Below are 25,038 nucleotides of genomic sequence, written 5' to 3'. Positions count from 1 at the left end.
GCGCAGGCTTGGAGGGCCGTATTTATCCTGTGCTGTATTTATCTTTGTTCTTTGTTCGATACTTGAATGCAAAATCTGCCTGGATAGGAACATTAGCTAAGGCCCTTGTCAATAAAGCTCAATGCTAAGGAAGTCACTCAGAACGTCATGGGTTCCTGTCCACCTGCAGAAGGAGTCACCCTGAGCCATGCTCACCTATCAAAATTTAATGATATAACAAAATGAAGTTCTGAAACGAAAAAAAAGGTGTTGCACATCACACCAAGTCTTAAATGAACTAATATGGGGCAACATAAAAGCACCAGTGAGAAACCCGCATTGTGCCTAAGGTGCCTTAAATTTACGCTTTCAGGTGCTATGTCAAGGTGCTCCCCCCTCGCTGGCACTGACCGGCTGCTGACTCTGCTGTCCTGTTGGCCTCGATGACCTTAGCGGACGTCCTCTGGCCCGTGGAGCCTGTGCAGGCCCCGCCTGGGAGGGTGCGGCCTGTTCCACAGCTGGCATCACCCCAGTCGCCGCAGCATCATCAGATGCCACCGTCACCGGGAGAGGGGCGTAGGAGCTGCTGCCGTCGTCCGGAGTGCCCTGAGAGGAGCCCGCAGAGACGACAGGCAGCTGCTGTGCTGAAGTGAGATCGCTTCGGACCTCCCTGCTCATCGTGGATGGATGGGCACCGAGCTGGGGTACTTGGCACCCAAACTGAGGTCCATGCCAGTGTGAGGGCTTACAGGCCCGAGTGCAGCCCTGGGAGGCCCTGATTGGTCTCCTGGAGGAGCCTCTCCATGAGATTCGCCACTCTCTCCATGGAGGAAGCATGGCGCTTGGCCATGAGGCTCATCGCATCGGTGATGCTCCGCGTGGACTCCTCCAGCACGGGTGCAATGCCACGCATTTCCTCTGCTAGATCCTCCCGCGTACCCTGCTGCACTTCCAGCGCCTGCTGCTTCACGGACGACTCCAGAGGCACATCATCAGCCACCGACCGAGCATGTGCCTGGTCCCCTGCAGTCCTCCGACTGCTGGTGCCATGGGCACTCTCTGTCTCTGCCCGCACCTCAAGCGAATGTGAAGTCCCCTCACCGCTGTGCCCTGGGACACTAGCCAAAGATCTAATTCCCACCGAGGTGTTAGTATCTGCGCTGGTGCCTGCCTGGCAGAGATGGTGTGACGCTAGTGAGTGGATTTGCTCTGGGGCTTTAGGGTTGAGAGGTGGGCCCTCTGCCTCCTTCTCCTGGCCCTGCTCTGGTGATGCTGAAAGAAAGAACAAGGACATTTGATTAGTTAAAGTGGAGACAACGTCAATGTGCATCTCTGTCCGCCGGATCATTATGCGCTCATCCTTCCATAAGCAATGGTCAAGCCATGTTGCAAGCTTCAGTCACTGAGCATTCAGCAATGCCAAGGCTGCAGGGATACGCATGGTGACCTCAGTGCTGGGCAAGCATATCTCTCCATGGCACCCCAGCCTCACTGCCACCAGTGGACCTGGGCACATAGCACCTCTCCAGATCCACGGTTTGTTGTTCAAATGGAGTCAAAGTATCCAACTGGGCCTGGCCTCCGCCTGTCTGCATCTGCTCGGCGGGATTGTGTGTGGTCTTCTCCAGAAAAGGAGAGAGGAGCATTGATTAGTCCAGCCGGTACCTGGATTCCTATCGCATCCCTGCCAACCCAGCCAGAGTGGGACATTGAAAGGCTCCAGTGCTTCATCACCCCACAGCTGCAGCACACTCACACCAAGAAGCCAGGCCTGACCCCCGGTGCCCACATGCTGCCTCCAACACATTTGGCACCACACGGTCTGACCTTGCAAAGCCAAGGAGGCACGCCAAGGCCAGCAGATAGATTAAACGGTATTAGAAGGGAAGGACTTTCAGTCAGAAAACTGAAATCAAACATCACATCAGAATCTGACAGTCACCCAATTTATTGTAACCTGAATATTAAAAGCTCCCCTCCCAGAATGTCAGCACCCTGACTTTGACATGCTTCACTATTCCAGCACTCTGCTACATGCAGATCCTTGAGTTTGCCCCCGAATCTACACTCAGGGTGTCAGTGTCACACATGCTGCGGGTGCAGAACCCATCTCAGCTCAACCCTCTCAGGGTCAACTAGGCATGGGCAATATCTGCTGGCCCACCCAGCGAGGGAAACATGCCGTGAAGGATTCAATACTGTAACTGCACTCGGAGTTGTGGAGAGGGGGAGGGTGGGTACGGTGGTGCGCATTGTGGGGGCCTGCATTAAGTGGCCTAAGGCTGACGTGATCTCAGCCACCATGGAGCTCACCCTTCCCGAGTGCAGGAAGTCGTTGAATCTCTTGTGGCACTGGACCCACGTGCGTAGCACCACGTTGTGGGAGCTCACACTCTCGGCAACCTCCTCCCAGGCATGTTTCGTCAGGTGGGGAGGCCTCCGCCTCCCGTCCCTCGGAATCAGGACCTCCCACCGCACTGCCACCTCCTCCAGGAGGACAGCTAGTCACTCATCCAAAAAACGTGGGGCAAACGTGGGTGACAGCGCTGAAATATTTTATGGAAAAAAAAGTGCAAGTTTGAACAAAAAAACTATCGAGGAGCAATGAAATTTTAATAACCAACCTTCTCCTGCCCTATCCTGGGTCCCAGCTCTCCATTTGCCCTGGCCACTGACGATAAAGATCCTCTCACCTTTTTGAGGCCACGCACAGATGGCAGCCACAGCAATAGGTGCTCATTCAAGCCAGAATGTAGCCCCTTCCTTGGCGTCCCGCCTCCATTCCCCACCACCCCCCCCCCCCCCCACCCATTGATTGGGCGGCTCATCAGAGAACCAAGGGGTACACTGCCCCACTGCCCTACCCTCCGGCCTGGCCTGCCCCCTGCCCCACTGCTCTACTCTCGGGCCTGGCCTGCCCCACTGCCCTACTCTCGGGCCTAGCCTACCCCGCTGCCCTACTCTCGGGCCTGGCCTGCCCCGCTGCCCTACTCTCGGACCTGGCCTGCTCCGCTGCCCTGCTCTCAGACCTGGCCTGTTCCACTGCCCTACTCTCAGACCTGGCCTGCTCCGCTGCCCTACTCTCAGACCTGGCCTGTTCCGCTGCCCTACTCTCTGGCCTGGCCTGCCCCACTGCCCTACTCTCAGACCTGGCCTGTTCCGCTGCCCTACCCTCATGCCTGGCCTGCTCACCAGATGCCCTCTGGTGAGTTCTTCTACCTGCCATTGTGAGCAGCGTTGCAAAGGCTGCCAGCGCTTCATTTAAACAGACCGCTGGATCGCCATTGGACCCGGCGGTCAGTGCACTCCCGCCGCGGCCCATCCACTCCGTCTTCTTGGGAAATACGCTGGGCGGTCCTTAATTGGCACGCCCGCGTAAAATGGTGGCGCGGACCCGATCGTGGGCGGCGATCAGGCCTGCACCCGCCCACTTCCGCTCAGCCCACCCAACATGGGGAAAATTCTCCCCCGTGTTGACTCTGCCAGAATGCATTGAGATTTTCCAAGTGCCCCTCTATAACCTCCTTAATAATAGATTCCTGCAATTTCCCTATGACAAATGTTAAGCTAACCGGCCTGTTGTTTGCTGCTTTCTGTCTCCCTCCTTTCTTGAATAGAGAAGTCATTTTCGCTATTTTCCAATCTATGGGATCTTTCCAGAATCTAGGGAATTTTGGAAAATTAAAAACAATGGATCCACTCTCTCAGCAACCACTTCTTTTAAGACTCTAGGATGAGGTCCATCAGGATTTGGGGGCCTGTCAGCTTTTAGTTCTAATAAATTTCTCAGTATCCTTTCCCTGGTGATTGTAATTGTTTTAAGTTCCTCCCTTCCTTTCATCCCCTGATTCACAATTATTTCTGGGATGTTATTTGCATCCCCTACAGTGAAGACAGATGCAAAATATCTGTTCAATGCATCCACCGTTTCCTTATTTTCCATTGCTAATACCTTAGTCTCACTCTTTAGAAGACTGACAGGCACTTTACTTACTCTTTTCCTTTTTAAATACCTGTAGAAACTCTAACTATCTATTTTTATATTTCTAGTTAGCTTTCTGTTGTGCTCTCCCACTTATTAACCTTGTAGTAATTTTTTTGCTATTTTTAAAAAAATTCTGTCCAATCTTCTGACCTGCCACCCAGCTTTGTGGAATTATATGCTTTTTCTTTTAATTTGATACTATCTTTAACTTCTTTAGTTAGCGACGGACGGTGTGTCCTTCCCTTAGAGTCTTTCTTTCCCACTGGAATGTTTCTTTTCTGAGTATTCTGAAATATCTCCTTGAATGTCTGCCACTGCATCTCTACTGACCTATCCCTTAACCTAATTTCCCAGTTCACTTTAGCCAGCTCTGTTTTCATGCACTCATAGTTGTCCTTATTTGAGTTTAATACATTGGTCTTAGATCCACTCCTCTCTCCCTCAAACTGAATGTGAAATTTAGTCATATTGTGATTATTGATATCTAGGGGCACCTTCACTATGAGGTCATTAATTAATCCTGTCTCATTGCACATTACCAGATCAGATATAGTGTGCTCTCTGGTTGGCTCTAGAACGTACTATTCTAAGAAACTGTCCCGAAAACACTTTATGAGCTCATCATCCAGGCTACTTTTGTCAAACTGATTTGTCCAATCCATATGTAGATTAAGATTACCCATGATTATCACCGTACCTTTCTCACAAGCCCCCATTATTTTTTCCTATGTATCCCATCCTACAGTGTAGTTACAGTTAGGGGACCTTTTAACCACCCTCACAAGCAACTTCTTACCTTTACTATTTCTCATCTCTACCCAAACTGATTCTACATCTTGATGTCCAGAACTAAGGTCATCTCTCTCTGTTGTAACAATGTTATCCTTAATTAACAGAGCTACCCCTTAATCTTTCCCTAGTTTCCTGTCCTTCCTAAATGTCATGTACCCCTGAATATTCAGGTCTCAGTCTTTATCACCTTGCAGCCATGTCTCTGTAATGACTATCAGATCATAAATATTTATTTCTATTCGCACTGTTAATTCATTTGTTTTACGAATGCTATGTGCATTCAGATACAGAGACTTTAGTTCTGTCTTTTTATTTTTTTTTTGGTAAACTTATAGCCTTATCTGCTGGCACACTCTTAGGTTTGTACACTCTGTCTCTTCTTGCCACACCCTGATCATTATTTCCCTTATTCCTACCTTGCCCTTTTGTCTTGTCTTTTTTATTTATAGGGACATAGGAAATAAGAGCAGGAGTGGGCAATTCGGCTTGTCGAGCCTGCCCTGCCATTCAAACAGATCATGGATGATCAATTACCTCTACAACATTTTCCCCCATTATCCTCATATCCTTTGATATCTTTAGTCTCCAGAAATCTATGTATTTCTGTCTTGAACATGCTTAATGATTGAGCTTCCACAGCCCTCTTGGATAGAGAATCCCAAAGATTCACCACCCTCTGATTGAAGAAATTCCTCCTCGTCTCAGTCTTAAGTTACCTGCCCCTTATTCTGAGACTGTGTCCCCTGGTTCTAGACTCACCGGCCAGGGGAAACTTCCTATCCACACCTACCCTGTCATACCCTGTAAGAGTTCTGTAAATTTCAATAAGATCACTTCCCTTTCTTCAAAACTCTAGAGAATACAGGCCCAGTTTCCTCAATCTCCCCTCATAAAAGAATCCCGCCATCCCAGGGATTAGTTTGGTGAACCTCTGGTGTACTCCTTCTATGGCAAACACATCCTTCTTTAGATAAGGAGACCAGAACTGTACACAATACTCTAGGTGTGGTCTCACCAAGGCTCTATACAATTGCAGCAAAGCACCTTTACTCCTGTACTCAAATTCCTTTGAGATGATGATCAATGTACAATTTGCCTTCTTAATTACTTGCTGCACCTGCATGCTAGCTTTTAGTGACTCATGATCAAAGACACCCTGGACACCTTGGAACACACTCCCTAACAGCACTATGGGTGTACCTATACCACATGGACTGCAGCGGTTCAAGAAGGCAGCTCACCACCACCTTCTCAAGAGCAATTAGGGATGGGCAATAAATGCTGGCCCAGCAGGTGATGCCCACATCCCATGAATGAATAAAAAAAGGTCTCTTTGGACATCATCACTTGCCAACCTCTCACCATTTAATAATTACCCTGCCTTTCTGTCTTCTTTACCAAAGTAGATAACTTCACACTGATTAAGGTTATATTCCATCTGCCATGTTCTTGCCCATTCTCTTAGGCTGTTCAAATTCCCTCCTTGTATCCTCCTCACAACTCACATTCCCATCTAGTTGTGTGTCATCAGCAAATTGGGAAATATTACATTTGGTCCCCACATCCAAATCATTAATTTATCACATCTTCCCAAACTGGATCCCTTGCTCCCACCATTTCGCTTTAAAACCCTCTATACTGCCCTAGTTATACGACTCACCAGAACACACATCCCAGCATGGTTCAGATGAAGGCAGTCCCAATGGCACAGCTCCCACTTCCCCAGTACTGGTGCTAGTGCCCCATGAATCAAAACCCATTTCTCCCACACCAACCTTTGAGCCACGCATTTAACTCTAACCTGATTTGCCATATGCCAATTTGCTTGTGGCTCAGGTAGTAATCTAGAGGTTATTACCTTTGAAGTTCTGCTTTTTAATTTAGCCCCTAGCTGCTCATACTCCCTTTCCTAGTTCTACCTATGTCGTTGGTACCCACATGGACCACCACTATTGGATCCTCCCCCTCTCACTGCAAGTTCCTCTCCAGTCTTGAGCTGGTGTCCCAAACCCTGGCACCAGGCAGGCAACACAGCCATCTGGACTCCCGCTCTTGGCTGCAGAGAACTGTGTCTATCCCCCTGACTGATTGTCCTCAACTACCACTACATTCCTATTAACTCCCCCGCTTGAATGGCTTCCTGTACCATGGTGCCATGGTCAGTTTGCTCAACCACCCTGTAGCCACCATTTTCATCCATACAGGTTGCAAAAGCCTTGAACCTGTTGGACAATTGCAAAGGCTGAGGCTCCTCCACTTCTACTTTCTGGGTCTGCATTCCTACCTCACCCTCAGTCTCAGCTCTTGTCTCTGACCTCTGACCAAATCAGAAGGCCCTATCCTAAGGGGATGAGACTGCCTGTTGGCGTAAAATGTCCAGGTAACCTTCCCCTTCCCTGATGCACCACAGTATCTGCAGCTCAGCCTTCAACTCAATAAGCCAAAGCTCTTCAAGCTGCAGACACTGCCTGCAGATGTGTTCCTATGTCCAGGATCTCTCACATTCTGCAGTCACTACACACCACCTGCGCTACCATCTTTATTATGTGTTGTTATGATCGTGACTGATGTTAATACTGGACAAGTCCGATCTCAGGGTGAATTCTGGCTTGATAGATAATGGACTTTCGACTGGCCCGCCAAATCTCCCATGACTAGTCCTGCCATGAGGGGGCCGGAAAATCCTGGCCTTTGTTTTTGTTTTAGAAACCATGGGGGAAAGTTACTGAACAAAATCACAGGAGTTTACTGATGAGATTTTAACATAAAGAATAAAACATTTATTAACCAAGGAAAAATGAACTATATTACACTAGACAAAAAAGGCGGGAGAGATCTCAATACAAACATCAAAAAATCATTCAAGCTCACACTATTCTTTTTATTCCAACAATACCCTTACAGACACAAAACCCCAGTGAAAATTTGCCACTATGTTAACATCAGGGCTTTTTGCTTGGGCTGAACCAGTTGCAAATGGTTTTCTTCCATCAGATTTCTGGGCATTCACTCGGTGCTTTTTTCCCCACAATCTAAACTCATTATTACTTCAATTGCAGGGCAAACACACGGGGTGTAATTTTACAGCCCCAGCAGCCTTGCAGTTTTTTTTTAATCAGAGAGCTTAGAACTCCTGTCTTCCCTCTGTGGCTTACACACTCTGAATTTCTTTTCTGTCTTTTTCTGTGTTTCTTTGTGTCACTGGACCCATGTCACAAGGCAACAGCACAGTTTCTCCCGCTTTGTTTTTTTTCCCCAAATCACTAAACTACTAGCCTCTTTGTAACCCAGCCTACCTTCACTGGTCAATACACATGTTGGGATTCTTACAGTTCCAGGCGCTATAAGATTGGCCTTATCAGCAACCTTGTAAATGGGGCTCGCCGTGCAAGCTTGGTTTGGAAATAGGGCACATCAAAGACACCCTGCGGGATAATGGCTACCCTGATCAGGTCATTTTGCGCTGTATACCACACAAACTCGTGAACTGGTCCCAGGCTGTCACTTTCGGCCCTGAAAGGTGCCCAGTCTATCTCAGGTTACCCTGGAAGGGTAAATATTTGAACAACAGGTGAAGCTAGCTGTTTCAGTATGCAGTAGCAGCATGAGTCGTATTCGCCACTAACAGGGTGCTGCCATAGGTATGTGTGCCGTACATCCTAAAGACTGGCAGATCGTATCAAACAGCATGTCCCTTATGCTGTTCGCAACAGGCAAGGTACAGACTGTACCCAACCATCCTCAGCTTGCAAAATTCAAACGCGGTGCCCAACACTAGATATGACTCCCCGATTGGACAACATTTGCTAAATAATCCTCAGTGTGCTAAAAATTACACTGACGGCCAATTTAAGATTGTCAGTCAGGCTCGCAGTCTGGCACATTTGCGTGTACTGGAAGCTACATTATATCAATACACAAGGCCCTGCACTTTGCAGACAGATAGAACATGTGCACACATTTCACCTCTTTCAGCTAAACAAAATAAGTGATAGCCATTTGCTGGTTTGTTCCTCAGGGCAATACCTTGACCAATCAGAATCAAGCTGCCTGGTTTAAATTTCAAACAATGCTTAGCAGTTAACTGCCAGTCACCATTAACTGGTGCATTCTCCACAGCAATGCCTTTACCAGTCAGAGTCCTCTTGCCAATCAGCACTTTCTTCTCATACAGTATGAAGATGCTGTTTCCCCTGACATTGGTATTCTTGAGATTGTCCTGATGAGTGCAAGACGAAAAACTTCGACAAAATGTCTTTTCTCAGCAACACCCAATTCATAATTGATAAAAACTTGTATTTCCAGTAACCTTTACTGCTGCTGGTCAACCTCATTACAACCAAAGTAACCTTACAATTACCAATAAATAACACGGGCTCTGAGGGCAAATGAGCAAACATTCGCCAACCAATCACTAATCTGTTTTCTTGAGATGTTGCACTCTGATTTCTGTCAGAATGAGGTCGCTCTGGCACCACAGACTGGACTGCGCTGGATTGGATCGCGCTGATGGGTTAGTTACTGTCTCTGGTTCCTCTTTTCGTCAGCTCAAGTGGCGATTAGGGATGGGCAACTAATGCTGGCCTTGCGAGCGGCACCCACATGCCATGAAAGAACAAGTGATTTCAGGGTGCAAAGACTGTTGTAGTGCAGGCTGCTGTTACATGACACAACCTGTTAATCTGAATGAGAAAGGCAGGAGGTGCTCATGGCTTTGGTGAACGTGCCTCCCCACCGCGGATTGCCAGCTTTTCGCCGAGTGCTGATGCCGGCAGTGGATCGAGCGCAGGCAGAGCACCATGGGATCGTGGCTTGAGCTTATCTCTCAGCCTCGTTGCTGAGCCGGAGGGCAGATGAATGCATTATGCCTCTCAGCTTCGCCGTTGCTAAAGATTTACTCCAAAATCTTAACAAACGTTCCCCTCATCACAAGTGGAACATTGATGCTTGTTTCCAAGGAGCCACCTATAAATATGCCAGTCAAGAGCAAAATACTGCAGATGGTGGCAACCTGGTGTAAAAACAGAAATGCTGGAAAACACTCAGCAAGCCTGTCAGCATGTGTACAGAGCAAAAAATAGCTAACCTTTTAGGTTGATGAGCTCTTGCCATAACTGAAAGGAGTTGAAGAGATTCAACTGCTTCCAAGCAGTGCAGAGCTGGGAAAAACGGGAGAGGAGGAAAGAGCAAAAGGAATAAGGTGGAAGGGAAAAAAACCAATGAAATGACAGAAAGGATGATGGCGCAAGGCAAAAGAGTGTGGTAATGGGACAAGTACAGAAACAAAAGATAGGTCTGGACGCAATAATTCCATTTACACCTCCTCTGTTAAATCTCCCAGTTCTGCTGAAAGATTTTTGATCTGAAACATTAACTCTCTTTCCCTCTCCACAGATGCTGCCAGATCCATTGAGTGTTTCCAACATTTTATGTTTCTTCTGGACGGAAATATGCATCTGTTTAGCATTTCACAAATTTCCATACATTCATGAACAACAGCAGGTGGAGGTCAAACCTTTGCATTTGGTTCCTAACACGTCTTATTGGCTTTTGGCTCTAAATGAAAGCTGAAGGTGGTTAGCAGCATTAACATTGCCCACGTGATGACACTGCACCTCAAAGCAATTAATTGTGTTGTTCCTGAGTGATGTGTTAAAACAATAGGATCATATTTGGGCCATCAGTGCCAGCTCAGTGAAAGAGTTAACAGTCTCATTCCCCTGCATCCTCCCCACAGCTCTTCAGATTTTTCTTTTTTAAAGTAGACATCCAATTCCTATTCGAGTGCTGAGTTGAATTTGCTACCTTTTGCATCAGTGCATTTTAGATCGTAGCTCCTGGCTTAAAAAAATTCTCCTTTTCTCATCACTGTGTTTATTTTTAACCAATTATCTCAAGCCTGTGCTCTCTGGTTACTGCCTCTTCTGTCAGTGCAAACAGTTTCTCCCTATCTACTCTATCACAGAATTACACAGTGCAGAAGAGGCCCTTCGGCCCATCGAGTCTGCACCGATACATGAGAAACACCTGACCTACCTACCTAATCCCATTTACCAGCACTTGGCCCATAGCCTTGAATGTTATGATGTGCCAAGTGCTCTTCCAGGTACTTTTTAAAGGATGTGAGGCAACCCGCCTCCACCACCCTCCCAGGCAGTGCATTCCAGACCGTCACCACCCTCTGGGTAAAAACGTTTTTCCTCACATCCTCCCCTAAACCTCTTGCCCCTCACCTTGAACTTATGTCCCCTTGTGACTGACCCTTCAACTAAGGGGAACAGCTGCTCCCTATCCACCCGGTCCATGCCCCTCATAATCTTGTATACCTCCATCAGGTCGCCCCTCAGTCTTCTCTGCTCCAACGAAAACAACCCAAGTCTATCCAACCTCGCTTCATAACTTAAATTTTTCATCCCAGGCAACATCCTGGTGAATCTCCTCTGCACCCCCTCCAGTGCAATCACATCCTTCCTATAATGTGGTGACCAGAACTGCACACACTACTCCAGCTGTGGTCTCACCAAGGTTCTATACAACTCCAACATGACCTCCCTACTTTTGTAATCTATGCCTCGATTGATAAAGGCAAGTGTTCCATATGCCTTTTTCACCACCCCACTAAAATGCCCCTTCGCCTTCAGAGACCTTTGGACACACATGCCAAGGTCCATTTGTTCTTCAGAACTTCTTAGTGTCGTGCCATTCATTGAATACTTCCTTGTCAAATTGCTCCTTCCAAAGTGTACCACTTCACACTTTTCAGGGTTAAATTCCATCTGCCACTTATCTGCCCATTTGACCATATATCTTCCAGTAGCCCAAGACACTCAACCTCACTGTTAACCATCCGGCCAATCTTTGTGTCATCCACAAACTTACTAATTCTCCCCCCCCCCCACATAGTCATCTATGTCGTTTATATAAATGACAAACAATAGGGGACCCAGCACAGATCCCTGTCGTACGCCACTGGACACTGGCTTCCAGTGGCTAAAGCATCCTTCTGTCATCACCCTCTGCCTCCTACAACTAAGCCAATTTTGAATCCACCTTATCAAATTACCCTGTATCCCATGCGCATTTGCCTTCTTTGTAAGTCTCCCACGTCTATAAGTCTATAATGCCTCATGATTTTGAACACCTCTGTAACCTGTGCCCTAAGGAGAGCAATCCCATCTTCTCTTGTCTCTCCACATAACTGAAGTCCCTCATCTCTGGTACCTTTCTTGTAAATCTCCTCTGTGTGGTCTCCCAGGTCTTGCCCTGCTTTCTAATCTGGTGTTCAGAATCTCACACACCATTCCAGCTAGGTCATTGCATCAGTACCAATTGAGTTTGCGCTACATTGGAACTGTCCATTGTAATCCCATATTTGTGGTGTAGTGGTAATATCACTGGGCTAGTAATCTAGAGGCCTAGACAAATGCTCTTGTGACATAGGTTCAAATCCCACCGTGAGTTCAATTAATAATTCTGGAATTGAATGCTAGTGAAGCTACCATTGATTGTTGTAAAGTCCCAGCTGGTTCTCTACTCTCCTTTAGGGAAGGAAATCTACCATTCTTTACTTGGTTTGCCTTACATGACAGCAGACCCACAGCAATGTGGTTGACTCTTAACTGCCCTCAGTTCAAGGGCAATTAGGGATGGGCAACAAATGCTGGCCTTGAAAGAATAAAAAAAAATTGCAGTTCTGAGTGAGTGCTATTGTCAATGGTACCATCTTTCAGATGGTTAAGGAGATATGAACAATCTCATGGTAGAGTTTAAAGACTAATGGAGAATTGTTGTGGCCAGCAGTCATTCCTTGATCATAAGCACTTAAAAAAACAGCTCAACTGGTTATTCTTCCCATTTGTTGCTTGCCCCAACCTGCTGGGCCTAATTAGCCATGTAGCAATGGTGACTACACTTTAATTGGTTGCCAGGCACTTTGGAACATCTTGAGGATGTGAAATGGTGTACTATATAAATTACAAATTCATTTCTTCCTTCTCCGGTGGTAAAATGCCTTGTCTCTGCTTGGCTGCTATCCACTGTGGCCCAGCTTCAATCAGGAGCACGATGTGTGTGGAATTGTGGATCACCTCCACTGCTTCTTTAAACAGCCTGTCAATCTTAGCAATTTACTGTGCCACTCATTGATACTATTAATCTGTTTGTATTCCTTTAACACTACAAGCTTAAAGGAAGCATATTCTGGAAACGTAACTGAAGAATTAATTCAATGCACGTTTCTTTTCTTAAAGTTAGTCCTGTGTGTCTTCCCTCAGGCTACATGGTATTTGTTGATTTATGTGGGGATGGTCAATGGTTGCCAGATAATTACAGGCCCTGTGACCCATATATATTTCTTTCTGTGGACCCTTTGTTTACAGGTGGTACACTGGTGTGATACGGTCCCAGAAAAGAGACTTGAAACACTTGCATTGAAGGATATGACTGCGTTAGAAGTGGTTCAGAGAAGGTTCACCTGACTGCTGCCTGGGATGGGAGGGGTCATCTTAAAAGGAAAGGTTGGGCAGGCTGGGCCTGTATCCATTGGGGTTTAGAAGATTGCGAGGTGACCTTATCGAAGCACATAAGATCCGGAGGGGATTTGACCGGGCGGCTGCTGGAAGTATATTACGCCTTGCGGGAGAAACTGGAACTAGGTGACACAGTTTAAAAATAAGGGGTCTCCAATTTAAGACGGAGATGAAGAGAAATTATTTTCTCTCATAGGATCGTGAGATTTGAAACTCTATTCCCCAGAGAGTGGTGGAGGCAGGGTCAATTAATATTTTCAAGGAAGAGGTAGATAGATTTGTAGCTAACAAGGGAGTCAGTTTGTCAGGGGTAGGCGGAATGTGAAGTTCAGGCCGCAATCAGACCAGCCATGATCTTATTGAATGGTGGGGCAGGGTCAAGGGGCCAAATGGCTTACTCTTCTAATTCATATGCATGTTCGTAACAGCATCTTTCACAACCTCAAAGCCAGTTTAGAGCCAGCTAAGCAGTGTTAGTCACTGTTTTATTGCTGGATATGCAGCAGCCAGTTTATGTGCAGCAAAGCCCCACAAACAATCACGTATTAATGACCAAATAACCTGTATTTTTCTTTATGGTGGCTGATTGAGGGATTAATATTGGTCAGGACCCTGGGAGAACTCCCTGGTCTTGTTTGACATCGTGTCCTAGGATCTTGTACGTACCTGCGACAGTGCAGCGCTTCCTCAGTACTGCACTGAGAGTATCTGTGTAGATTTTGTGCTCATGTCCCTGGAGTGGGAGTTGAACCCACCATCGACTGACCCAGGGTTGAGAGTGTTACATGTTGACACTCAGCTGAACTGACATATGTTAAAGAAACAAAAAAATATACACTGGAAGTCGGAAATCAAACTGGGAATGTACAATCTCCAGCAGATCTTCTGTTATCCAAAAAGAGAAATGATAGTATAATGTTTCAAGCAAGTGAAGGTCATCCATCTGAAAATAATTTCTCTGTTCAGATGCTGATGGGTGTGCATGGATTGTTCATTTTATTGCAAAGGTCATGGGCTCTAACACAAAAGCACAGAGATGAAACTGCTTATTAAAGAGGCAAATGAAATTCAAAAATTGGAAGCAAACGTTTCATTTCAGTTGACCTTGTCTATTTCAGGGCTTCAGGTTTCGTTTACGAGGAAAACTAATTGTATCTATCATCAATATGGAATTGTAAATTGATATGGATTAGATCTAATTGTGCCATTAACATGGGAGGTGTCAGCTGTGGCTCAGTGGTTAGCATCCTTGTCTCTGAGTCAGAAGCTTGTCTCTTCCGGCTGTGAGCCCACTGTAGAGCATAAAATCCAGGCTAATTCATTGGTGCAGTACTGAGGGGATGCTACGCTGTTGGGGTTGCCATCTGGATGATAGGTTAAACCGAGGATCTGTATACTCTCTCTCTCCATAACTTATCCTTGGCTCCTGGCCAATATTCATCCCTCATCCAACAGCACTAAATAGACACTACAGATTATCTAGTCCCTATCACGTTGTGTGTGGGCCCCTTGCTGTGCACAAATGAGCTGCCATGTTTCTGATAACAAAATACTTCACTGGTGGTAAACTTTGAGATGGTCTGAGGTCATGAAAGGCCGATGTAAATGCAAGTCTGTCCATCTACCTTTTTTCTGTTGGAGCTTATTTTAACCACCTTAAATATCTAAGGCTATAAGAAAGCCTGACCTCAAATATATCCACCACACCGACTGCTGGAGTGGAGCAGCAGTCAGCTTTCACATGTGTTGCATTGAGCTTGATTGCTGGGGATGGAGAAGACAGAGATTTGGAGGGTTGCAGATGGGAAGACAGTGGCATAGGGGGAGGTGGTGGCATAATGGGTATTGTCACCAGACCAGAGACCCAGGGCAATGCTCTGGGGACCTGGTTTTGAATCCCACCACGGCAGATGGTGAAATTTGAATTCATTTTGAAAAATATCTGGAATTAAAAGACTGATAATGACCATGCAACCATTGCTGATTGATTGTCATAAAGACGCAGCTAGTTCACTAATACTTAGGGAAGGAAATCCGCCATACTTATCTGGTCCGGCCTACATGTGACTCCAGACCTATAGCAATGTGCTTTACTCTTAAAACTGCCCTCTCAGCAAGGGCAATTAGGGATGGGCTAGCCAGTGACACCCACATCGCATGAATGAATATAAAAGAACGCACTTCAAATTCTCACTGTATGGGGATGGATTCAGTTACTCTTGCTGTCCCCTCCTCAAGATTGTGAGAACATTGATGTAATTCAGCACTTCTGGAAGTCCTCTTGTGGCACTTCATCTCCTGTTTTTAGATAACCCCAAAGTTTTGCAGGAATGTGAATACCAAGCCTGCTGTCACATTGTACATTCTTGTCAACAGCGTTATGTATGGAACTGTCATCCATCAGTGGCTCAGACATTGTTAGGAAGCAAAAATACCTGGAAAAACTCAGCAGGTCTTACAGTATCCGCGGAGAGGAACACAGTTAACGTTTCGAGTCCGTATGACTCTTCATCAGAACTAAAGAAAAATAGAAAAGAGGTGAAATATAAGCTGGTTTAAGGGGGGTTGGGACAGGTAGAGCTGGAGAGAGGGCCAGTGATAGGCGGAGATAACCAAAAGAGGTCATAGACAAAGAGGTGTTGATGGTGGTGATATTATCTAAGGAATGTGCTAATGGTTTTTGCTTTTATATTATTATAAGGAAGCAGTCCAGTTAGGCATTCATGCCTGCTGCTGTCACTGTGAGGTGCACTTGATGACGTTAATGCTGTCATTGGGAATGATAATCCTGATATGTTTCATCCTAGATAAGGGCTGAAAGGGGGCTGAACTTCAAAATTGTCTTGAACAGAATGCAACCTTCATGGGAATCGGGTGAAGTGTCAGAAAAAGGGGTCTGTCTTTATTTATCTACTAAGCCATGTTGACTAAGATTGTCTAAAATGGCCAAAAGAAGAGGATTGTTTTTATATATTCAATCATTTCCTACATATTGTCTGTTGTTTGCTTCTTTCCCTTTGGTATCACTTGAACACTTTTATGAAGCATGGATAGTTTTTTTTAATTCGTTCACGGGATGTGAGCATCTCTGGCTAGCCCAACATTTATTGCGCATCCCTAGTTGCCCTTGAGAAGGTGGTGGTAAGCTGCCTTCTTGAACCGCTGCATTCCATGTAGGTGTAGGTACACCCACAGTGCTGTTAGGAAGGGAGTTCCAGGATTTTGATCTAGCGACAGTGAAGGAACAGCGATATATTTCCAAGTCAGGATGGTGTGTGACTTGGAGGGGAACTTACAGGTGGTGGTATTCCCATGTGTCTGCTGCCCTTGTCCTTTTAGCCGGTAGTGGTCACTGGTTTGGTAGGTGCTGTTGAAGGAGTCTTGGTGAGTTGCTGCGGTGCACCTTGTAGATGGTACACACTGCTGCCATTGTGCATTGGTGATGGGACGAGTGAATGTTGAATCTAGTGGATGGGGTGCCAGTTAAGTGGGCTGCTTTGTTCTGGATGGTGTTGAGCTTCTTGAGTGTTGTTGGAGCTTCACTCATCCAGGCAAGTGGGGAGTGTTTCATCACGCTCCTGACTTGTGCCTTGTAGATGGTGGACAGGCTTTGGGGAGTCAGGAGGTGAGTTACTTGGCCAAATGCTGCCTTGGTGTCAAGGGCAGTCACTCTCACCTCACCTCTTGAGCTCAGCTCTTTTGTCCATGCTTGGACCAAAGCTGTAATGAGGTCAGAGGCTGAGTGGCCCTGGTGGAACCCAAACTGAGCACCAGCGAGCAGGTTATTGCTGAGTAAGTGCTGCTTGAAAGCACTGTCATCGACACTTTCCATCACTTTGCTGATGATCGAGAGTGGACTGATGTGGTAGTAATTGGGCTGGGTAGATGGGCCATTTTCCACAACACTGGAACATCTGCAGCTGTTTCCTATTTTACTGAGTTGCTCAGAGCTCCTTGATTACTCCATTTAGAGGTGGATGCATCTCCATTTGGTGTTAGCCTTACCTGCGCGTCTGTAGTTTGTGGCTTCAACTCCCGCTGTAGTCTTGAACACAAAACCTGGGTTAACACTCCAGTGCAGTACTGGGGGAGTGCTGCATTATCCAAGGTTCTGGCTTTCAGATGACCAAGGCCCTCCCAAGTGGAAGGAAAAAATCCCATGGCAATAATTTGAAGCAGAGCAGAGGAGTTCTCCCCGATGCCCTACTCAATATTTATCCTTCAACCAATCATCACTAAAATATGTTCATTTATTTTATCGCTGTTTGTGCCAATTGGCTGCTATGCTTCCTGCATTACGTCAGTGGTTACAATTCAGGAGTATTTAATTGGCTGTAAAGTGCTTTGAGGTTGTGAAGATTGCTGCATTAATGCATCTTTATTACTTTCCTTCTAATCCATTAATTATTAAATTCCCATTAATTTGCAACAATTGATCTGCAGGTATAACAGGAATTGGTGTTCTGCTTTAAGACTTACCTACCAAAGAAGCAACGGTGCCAAGCAAAGTCATTTTCAAACCACCATGACAATGAAAGTGCCTCAGTTTTAAAATTCCCTCCATGGCCTCACTCCTACCTATCCCTGCAACCTCCTCCAGCCCTTGAACCCTCTGCTGCCTTCCAACTCTGACCTCTTGTGCATTACCCATTTTCTTTGCCCCATCATTAGCACTCATGCCTGTAGCCATACAAGCGCTAAACTCTGATATTCCTTTCTGTCTTACCACCTCTCTCTCTCTCGTCCTTTAAAACGCTGCTTAAAACCTGATCTTTGATCAAGCATTTAGTTACCTGTCTTAATGACTCCTGCTTTGGTTTGGTGATAGTTTTGATTTAATTATGCTCCTGTGAAGTGCCCTGGGATCTTTTACTATGCTTTACTAAGCTAAAGGCATTATATAAATGCAAGGTGTTGTTGTAATATAAACAGGACAAATCAACAACAAAGAATTAGAAATAGAAGTGAGATTGCTGGGCCTCATGCTCCAGTTATGGTCCCAGGGGCATAGTTGGGTTCATCTGTATAAATCCAACAGATGAAGATGTTAAGCTGTCTGGTAAAGATCATTGTGAATTGATATTAGCTTAGTTTATAGAAAGCATTGTTCTTGGGTTGTGGGCAAAATTGGCATTACAATATTACTGCCCTCGGCAACAAGGGACTGGCAGTAAAGAGCTAAACGCATAGCATAGGACAAGACTCATCTGTCTCAATTGCTAGCGCTCTTGTCTTTGAGTCAGGAGGTTGTTGGTTCAAGTCCCACTCCAGAGCTTTGAGTATAAAAATCTAGGCTGACACTTCAGTGCAGTATTGAAGGAGTGTTGCACTACCAGAAGCATAGCCTTTTGGCTGAGGCTTTCACCTGAGACCTCTGTCTTCCCCATGGGTATATGTAAAAGATCCAATGTTGCTATTTAAAAGGAAAGTAGAAGAGTTCTCCTCGATGTCCTGATAACAGATTATCTAGTCATTATCACAATGCTGTTTGTTAAAATCTACTGCCATACTTTCTACATGACTACAGAGACTAACACACACAAAAGTTATGAACTAAGGTATTTTGGGTTGTATCCAGGATGTGAAAAGCATTATTTAAATGGAAGGAACCTTCCTGGAGGCCAATTAATAATTTTTACAACAACCTAGAAGTTTAGATTGTACAAATTGACAATGGATGGCTTTGAAATTATGATCTCTGGGATTTAGGGAAAATGGGGATCGGGAAGCTAAAGTAGAGTTGAGATCAAAGAGCAGTCATGATCTTATTGAATGGCAGAGCAGGCTCAAAGGGCTACATAGCCTACTCCTATGTCTTATGTTCTTATGGGTTGCTTGTTGAGTATCATAACTACTGAGTATAATAGTGTACTGTTACCTTGAAACAAAGGATCCTGTGGTTTGGAATAGAAACCATCTTGGTGTAATTTATTGCTAGTTTTGCATAAGTTTTGCATAACCATATGTAAAGGACACCGAAAATCTTTTCAAAGTTTTATGTCCTGCAGTATTATGGCAAGCATAACAATGATCCTAGGTCTGACGTGCCATTATCATTTAGATACCTATCCACAAGACAACATTTGTTTTAATATTGTTAGCTGAAAATAAAGAAAGCGTGCATTGCTAGATATATTTAAAAATGTAAAAGTAATTGGCTGATAGAGATTGATGGTACAACGATTTTTGTCAACCTGAGAGAGTGTGGGGTCTGGCAGAGGTTGTTGCGAGACCTCTTTTGCTTAATATACAAATGATCTGGAGCAAGGATTCACTATCACAGTGGCCAACTTTGCAGATGACACAAAGTTGGTATCGATGCTAGACTCCAAAGCTCAACAGGTTAAACAATGCGAGGATTTGAACGAAGCTGTAACTTGGACAGGCTGGTGGCAGATGTAGAGAAATGTAAAGTGCTCCAAAGAGGCTTTGATTTAAGCAACAAAAACATCTTTCTTACTCCTTTGTGGGATATGGGTGTCACTGGCAAGGCCAGTATTTTTTGCACATCCTTAATTGCCCTTGAGAGTCAGGCCAGATTGGGTAAGGATGGCACATTTCCCTCCCTAAAGGGTATTAGTGAGCAAGACAGGTTTTTAATAGTTTCATGAATTCTAGGCTTTATTAATTGAATTTAAATTTCACCAGCTACCATGATGGGATTGTGAACCCATGTACCCAGAACATTAGCCTGGACCTCTAGTTTACTAGGCTAGTGACATTACCACTAGACCACCACCTACCCTTTTCAAAATTGCGAACTTTGAGAGGAGGGAGATTATTGAAAAACTTTATAAAAATGATGGTGTGCGATAGTTTTTTTTAAATTGGTAATTGTTTCCTGTGAGTGATTTAAAAGGTTTTTCTCTATTGTTTCACCAGAAAATTGTTGGATTACGGACAGTGGACTGCTAAACATCACCACAGTTTCGTTTGGTGACCGAGGCAAGTATACATGTGTTGCCTCAAACCTCTATGGCAGTGTCAATTACACGGTGACTCTGAGAGTCATTTTCACCTCGGGGGATATGGGCGTTTACTATATGATTGTTTGCCTTGTCGCGTTCACCATTGTGATGATCCTGAACATCACCCGTCTGTGCATGATGAGCAGCCACCTCAAGAAGACGGAGAAAGCCATCAATGAGTTCTTCAGGACAGAGGGAGCGGAGAAACTGCAAAAGGCCTTTGAGATCGCTAAGCGTATCCCGATTATCACCTCCGCCAAAACACTGGAACTGGCTAAAGTCACCCAGTTTAAGACAATGGAATTTGCCCGGTACATTGAGGAGCTTGCCAGAAGTGTTCCCCTTCCCCCTCTCATCATGAACTGCAAGATGTTTGTGGAGGAGATAATGGAAGTTGTGGGCATGGAGGAACCAAGCCATATCTATGTAGGGGCTGGGCCAGCGAGTCAGGACGCCCGAGATGAAGTGTACACTATACCAAATTCTTTAAAGCGTAGTAATTCTTCAGCAGGGGACTCGGATGAGTCGTCTTTGCACGAGCAGCCCCAGCACATTGCAATTAAGGTATCGGTGCATCCCCTGAGTAGTGAGGAGAACCTTGAGAGTCAGTGCCAACAGGATAGCGGGTGCCAACCGGAGCAAGAGGACAAGGAGGTGGAGGCAGAGCAAGCAGTGATTGAAAACAGCTCTCAGGCCTGTCAGGTTGGGCCGACGGTGATGGAAGATGCCAGCAAGGTTGTGCCAGCGGTGACTGAAAAGGCCAACCTTGTCACGGCAGTCTTGGTGGAAAACAGCACCTTTGCTACACCAGCAGTGGTTGGGAGAACCCCCCGAGTTATTTATGAGAGCCATGTGTAACTGGCACAAAACTCGGCGCACTCCTCATATCTTTCAAACTTGGGGCTACCACATGATGTGATCTTAATAATAAAAGCCTTAGCCAGAAGAGGATCATTGCAGAAGAGAAGCAAATGTAATAATGCATGAATTTTGTTTAAATTCTGTTGCATTCGGTTTACTCTGGTTTATCACTGACATCATATTTAGGTAGTTGACATGTTTGGGAAAAAAAACTACTTCAAAGTTTTTCTTAAACAGCAAGTAAACTTCCTCTTCAATATCCTTCTCAGAGAGACACTTGTAGGTAGATGTCACTAGCAATTGAACTATTTATTCTGGCAATTTTAGCTCAGTACCCCACTTTCAGTTGGGCAGGTACGTTATTAATTGTCACACACATGCTTCAAGTGGAAAGTAGGCGGGCTGGTAGAAATTCTGTAATCTTCGGAGTACATTTCCAAACAATAAATATTCACGCACAAGAATGTTATTTCTGTGATTGAAAAAGGCAGAAGGGGAAAAAAATAATTCAGAGAATACTGGAAAGGTACAGTAAATCAGTCAGAAAGACAGGTTAATGTTTTAGATGGCGATCGCTTTTCAGAACAAGACAGGCGAGAACTCCTTTATATGGCAAAATAAAGAAAAAGCTTGCATTTATATAGCACCTTTCACCACCTCAGGAACAAAATACCTTTTGGAGAGTGGCTACAATCTAATTTAGCAGCTTTGATTCAGAGGTAAGTATTAACCCAGGAGAATTCCTATGCTCTTACTGCAAGAGATTACCCTGGGATTTTTTACATCCACTTGACAGGGCAGGAGAGGTCTTAGTTTAACACCTCATTCTGAGGATAGTACAGCACTCCCCAAGTACTAGACTGGACTTCCAGCATAGAGTTTGGTACTAGAGTCAGACTTGAGCCCACAACCTTCTGGCTCAGGAGGAAGAGTGCTACCCACTGAGCCACAGCTTACACACCAGAAGGTAAGCAAAAAAAAGAAAGGGAAAGTCTTTTTCTTGCCTTCCTTCTTTGTATTCTGTTGGGTATGGTGGTGCAGTGGTTATGTTACTGGATTAGACCTGGGCCAGTATTACAGTAAATCAGAGCCAGTGGGCATGGATGAAGTGTGGGCTGGTGCTTGAGGCGGGGACCTCCTATTGGTACACGGTTTGGCGGAGAGGTCTGCACCACTGGGGCTGACCCACCTTCCTCTCAAACATTCCCTGGACATCGGATCTTTCTCCTCATTGCCTGATTTTCCATGCTTCTCTCCTCCCTCTAATGTTCCTCTGTTATTTACCCCTCCCCAGAACTCAGTTTGTTTACTCGTCTCATTATCACACCCTTTTGCCCTGCGTCCCTTTTTACTCATTTGATCACTCCTGCCTTCCACCCTATTACAGACCTTCCCTCGTGTTCTTCCGCTTCATGCCTTTTCCCTGCATTTGATTAAAGTCTGTTCATGCCTAACATTTGCCAGCTGTGATGAAAGGTTATCAAAAGGAAACATTGACTCTGTTTCTCTCTTCACGGCTGCTGCCTTACTGGCTGAGTGTTTTCTGGTTTTGTTGCCAGTTTGCCAATTTCATAATAGGGCTGAAATTCTGCTGTGTAATCTTAGTAATGAATATCTATTAAAGAGAATGATGGCCTATAACCTGAAAAACTGGTTTATACTGGAGAGAGAGTAATTGCTTCTTCTCAATCCAATATATATTTTGGTAACGTACAGTGAAGGGAGGATTCTGGGCTCCCTGTGGAACCTGGTGTTTCACTGTGAATCCAGCTGTCTCATGTGTGGAGCACTCAATTTTCCATTCATTCATCGCTGTTCCTTCACTGTCGCTGGGTCAAAAACCTGGAACTCCCTTCCTAACAGCACTGTGAGTGTACCTATACCACAGGGACTGCAGCGGTTCAAGAAGGCAGCTCACCGCCACCTTCTCAAGGGCAACTAGGGATGGGCAATAAATGTTGGCCCAGCCAGCAAAGCCCACATCCTGTGAAGGAATAAGAGAAAATTTGCTTTGGTAGATGGACGATTGCGGCTGCTTGCGCACAATTTCCCAAAATGCGCTTCTTGGAAGTGTTGGATCCTGAACATACCCCTTACATCACACTGGGGGAAATGCCGCATACCCTTTTCCTGGCATCATTATAGGGACTGCTCATATAATTAGCACCCTCCCGTGAAAATAAATGAGCTTATATGCTGATTGAAAAGATTGAGTTATATGAGGATGGAGGGAAGGACAGTTTTATTATCGAAGAAGAACTAATGAGTGAGGAACAGATTTATGTTTACAGTGTCTAACTCACCCAACCAGTAAGGTAGGAGGATCGCAACAAATGGACAGAAAGAAAGAGTAAGATCTGTATTTATATAGCACCTTTCACATCTTCAGGATGCCCCAAAATATTTTACAGCTAATGGCGTACTCTTGACGTATAGGCAGTGTTCTAACGTAGGAAACATGACAGCCAGTTTGAGCACAGCAAGCTTCCATAAACTGCGATAATGACCATCTTTTTTTGATGATGATAGACGAAGGATAAATAGCGGGGAGAAATACCCTGCTCCGAGAGCCATAGAGTTGTACAGCACAGAAACAGGCCCTTCGGCCCATCGTGTCCGTGCTGGCCATCAAGCACCTACCTATTCTAATCCCATTTTCTGGCACTTGGCCTGTAGCCAAGTGCTTCGAAACAGCGCTGTGGGGATCTTTTGTGTCCGTCAGCGGGGCCTCGGTTGAACTTCCCTCTGGCAGTGCTCCCTCGTTACTGCGCTAGGAATCTTGGCCAAGATTGTGTGCTCAAGTCTCTGGGGTGGGACGTGAACGAGCAACCTCCTGACTCGGAGGAGAGTATAAATAGCGTGAACTTTCCTCCACATTATTGAAGTAAACATAACTGCCTGCAGTTATGAAGGGCTGCATTCAGGATTTTCCAAGCGGCAGTTATGAAAATAATCACCTTTGCTGTTTTAGGGTCTGCTTAAATCGTACCATTGGATAGTTCAAAAAAGGCTCCTTTCTTTAGTCAGAAAAGAAGGGCTGTGCATTTCACAGGAGCAGACTGTGCTGAAAACTGGCTACATGCCCTTGAAATGAAAAGGGCCTATTTTGGCATCAGTCCTACCTGCAACTCCTACGTACTGAGAGATTTCTATTCAGCTATTGATGCAGATTACGCAGCTCAGTTGGGTGAAACCAGTGCTGCCTTTAGCTAGTCCTTTGAACTTGGGCGCAATGCTGCACTGATCAGTGGCAGAGGGGAGGGGGGCGAGAAGGTTGTAGATAACATTGGAGCGCTCTGTCGAAAATGTTTACAGATGCTGTCGTATCCTTCGCAAGTATTCTTGTCTTTGCAGAGTGGGAACGTCACATTGCGCCTCCGCACTGACACAAGTAGCCTGTTTTCTGTGGTGATTAATGAAAGCTAGTGCTGTTTCGGAACTGGAATCGTGCCCAGTGTATACTTTTGTATAAAGCGACCTCAGGTTGAAACTTTTCATCTACATTCAGCTCCGATGCGTTCAGTTCTGAGTGCTGCACCTCGGGAAGGATATGTTTATTAGCCTTGGAGGGGGGTGCAGTGCAGGTTCACCACAATTGTACTTAGGCTAGAGGGGTTAATTTACGAGGACAGGTTGCATTGATTATTTTTGTACTCCTTTGAGCATATAGAAGGTTAAGGGTGATTCGGTTGAGGCGTTCGAAATATCACTGTGTATCCTGCCAACGCAAGATGGCTACTGATACCCGTCTGCGCATGCACACGGGTCTGCGCACGCGCAGAAAATCAATGACGCTACTCCACTGCGCCCAGCCTGCCAGAAAACTTCTTTGACAAGGGGCAAAGCTACAGGCATATCGACCAGTGGGCAAGCTGTGGGTGCGGGGAGTCAATGGGCGGGAGGTGGGGGGGGAGAGGTGGGGCCC

The 25,038-nt window shown here is 45.6% G+C and overlaps 1 protein-coding gene across 5 annotated transcripts in view; it reads left to right on the top strand.

Annotated features, from left to right (window-relative positions):
* The window catches only part of LOC121277017 (microfibrillar-associated protein 3-like), a 40,144-nt gene extending 17,381 nt beyond the window's left edge, over window positions 1-22,763 (top strand). For all 5 annotated transcript variants that reach the window (XM_041185874.1, XM_041185877.1, XM_041185876.1 and 2 more), the window contains one exon: window positions 20,167-22,763. In XM_041185874.1, the coding sequence (XP_041041808.1) occupies window positions 20,167-21,110 (944 nt within the window). In that variant the 3' untranslated portion in view covers window positions 21,111-22,763. The remainder of the gene's footprint in view (window positions 1-20,166) is intronic.
* Window positions 22,764-25,038: the final 2,275 nt, after the last annotated feature.

Source organism: Carcharodon carcharias, chromosome 4 (genome assembly GCF_017639515.1).
Source record: "Carcharodon carcharias isolate sCarCar2 chromosome 4, sCarCar2.pri, whole genome shotgun sequence".
Classification (NCBI taxonomy): Eukaryota; Metazoa; Chordata; class Chondrichthyes; order Lamniformes; family Lamnidae; genus Carcharodon; species Carcharodon carcharias.
The sequence above is the reverse complement of the archived record's forward strand: the minus strand, read 5'-3'. Positions and strand labels throughout refer to the sequence as shown.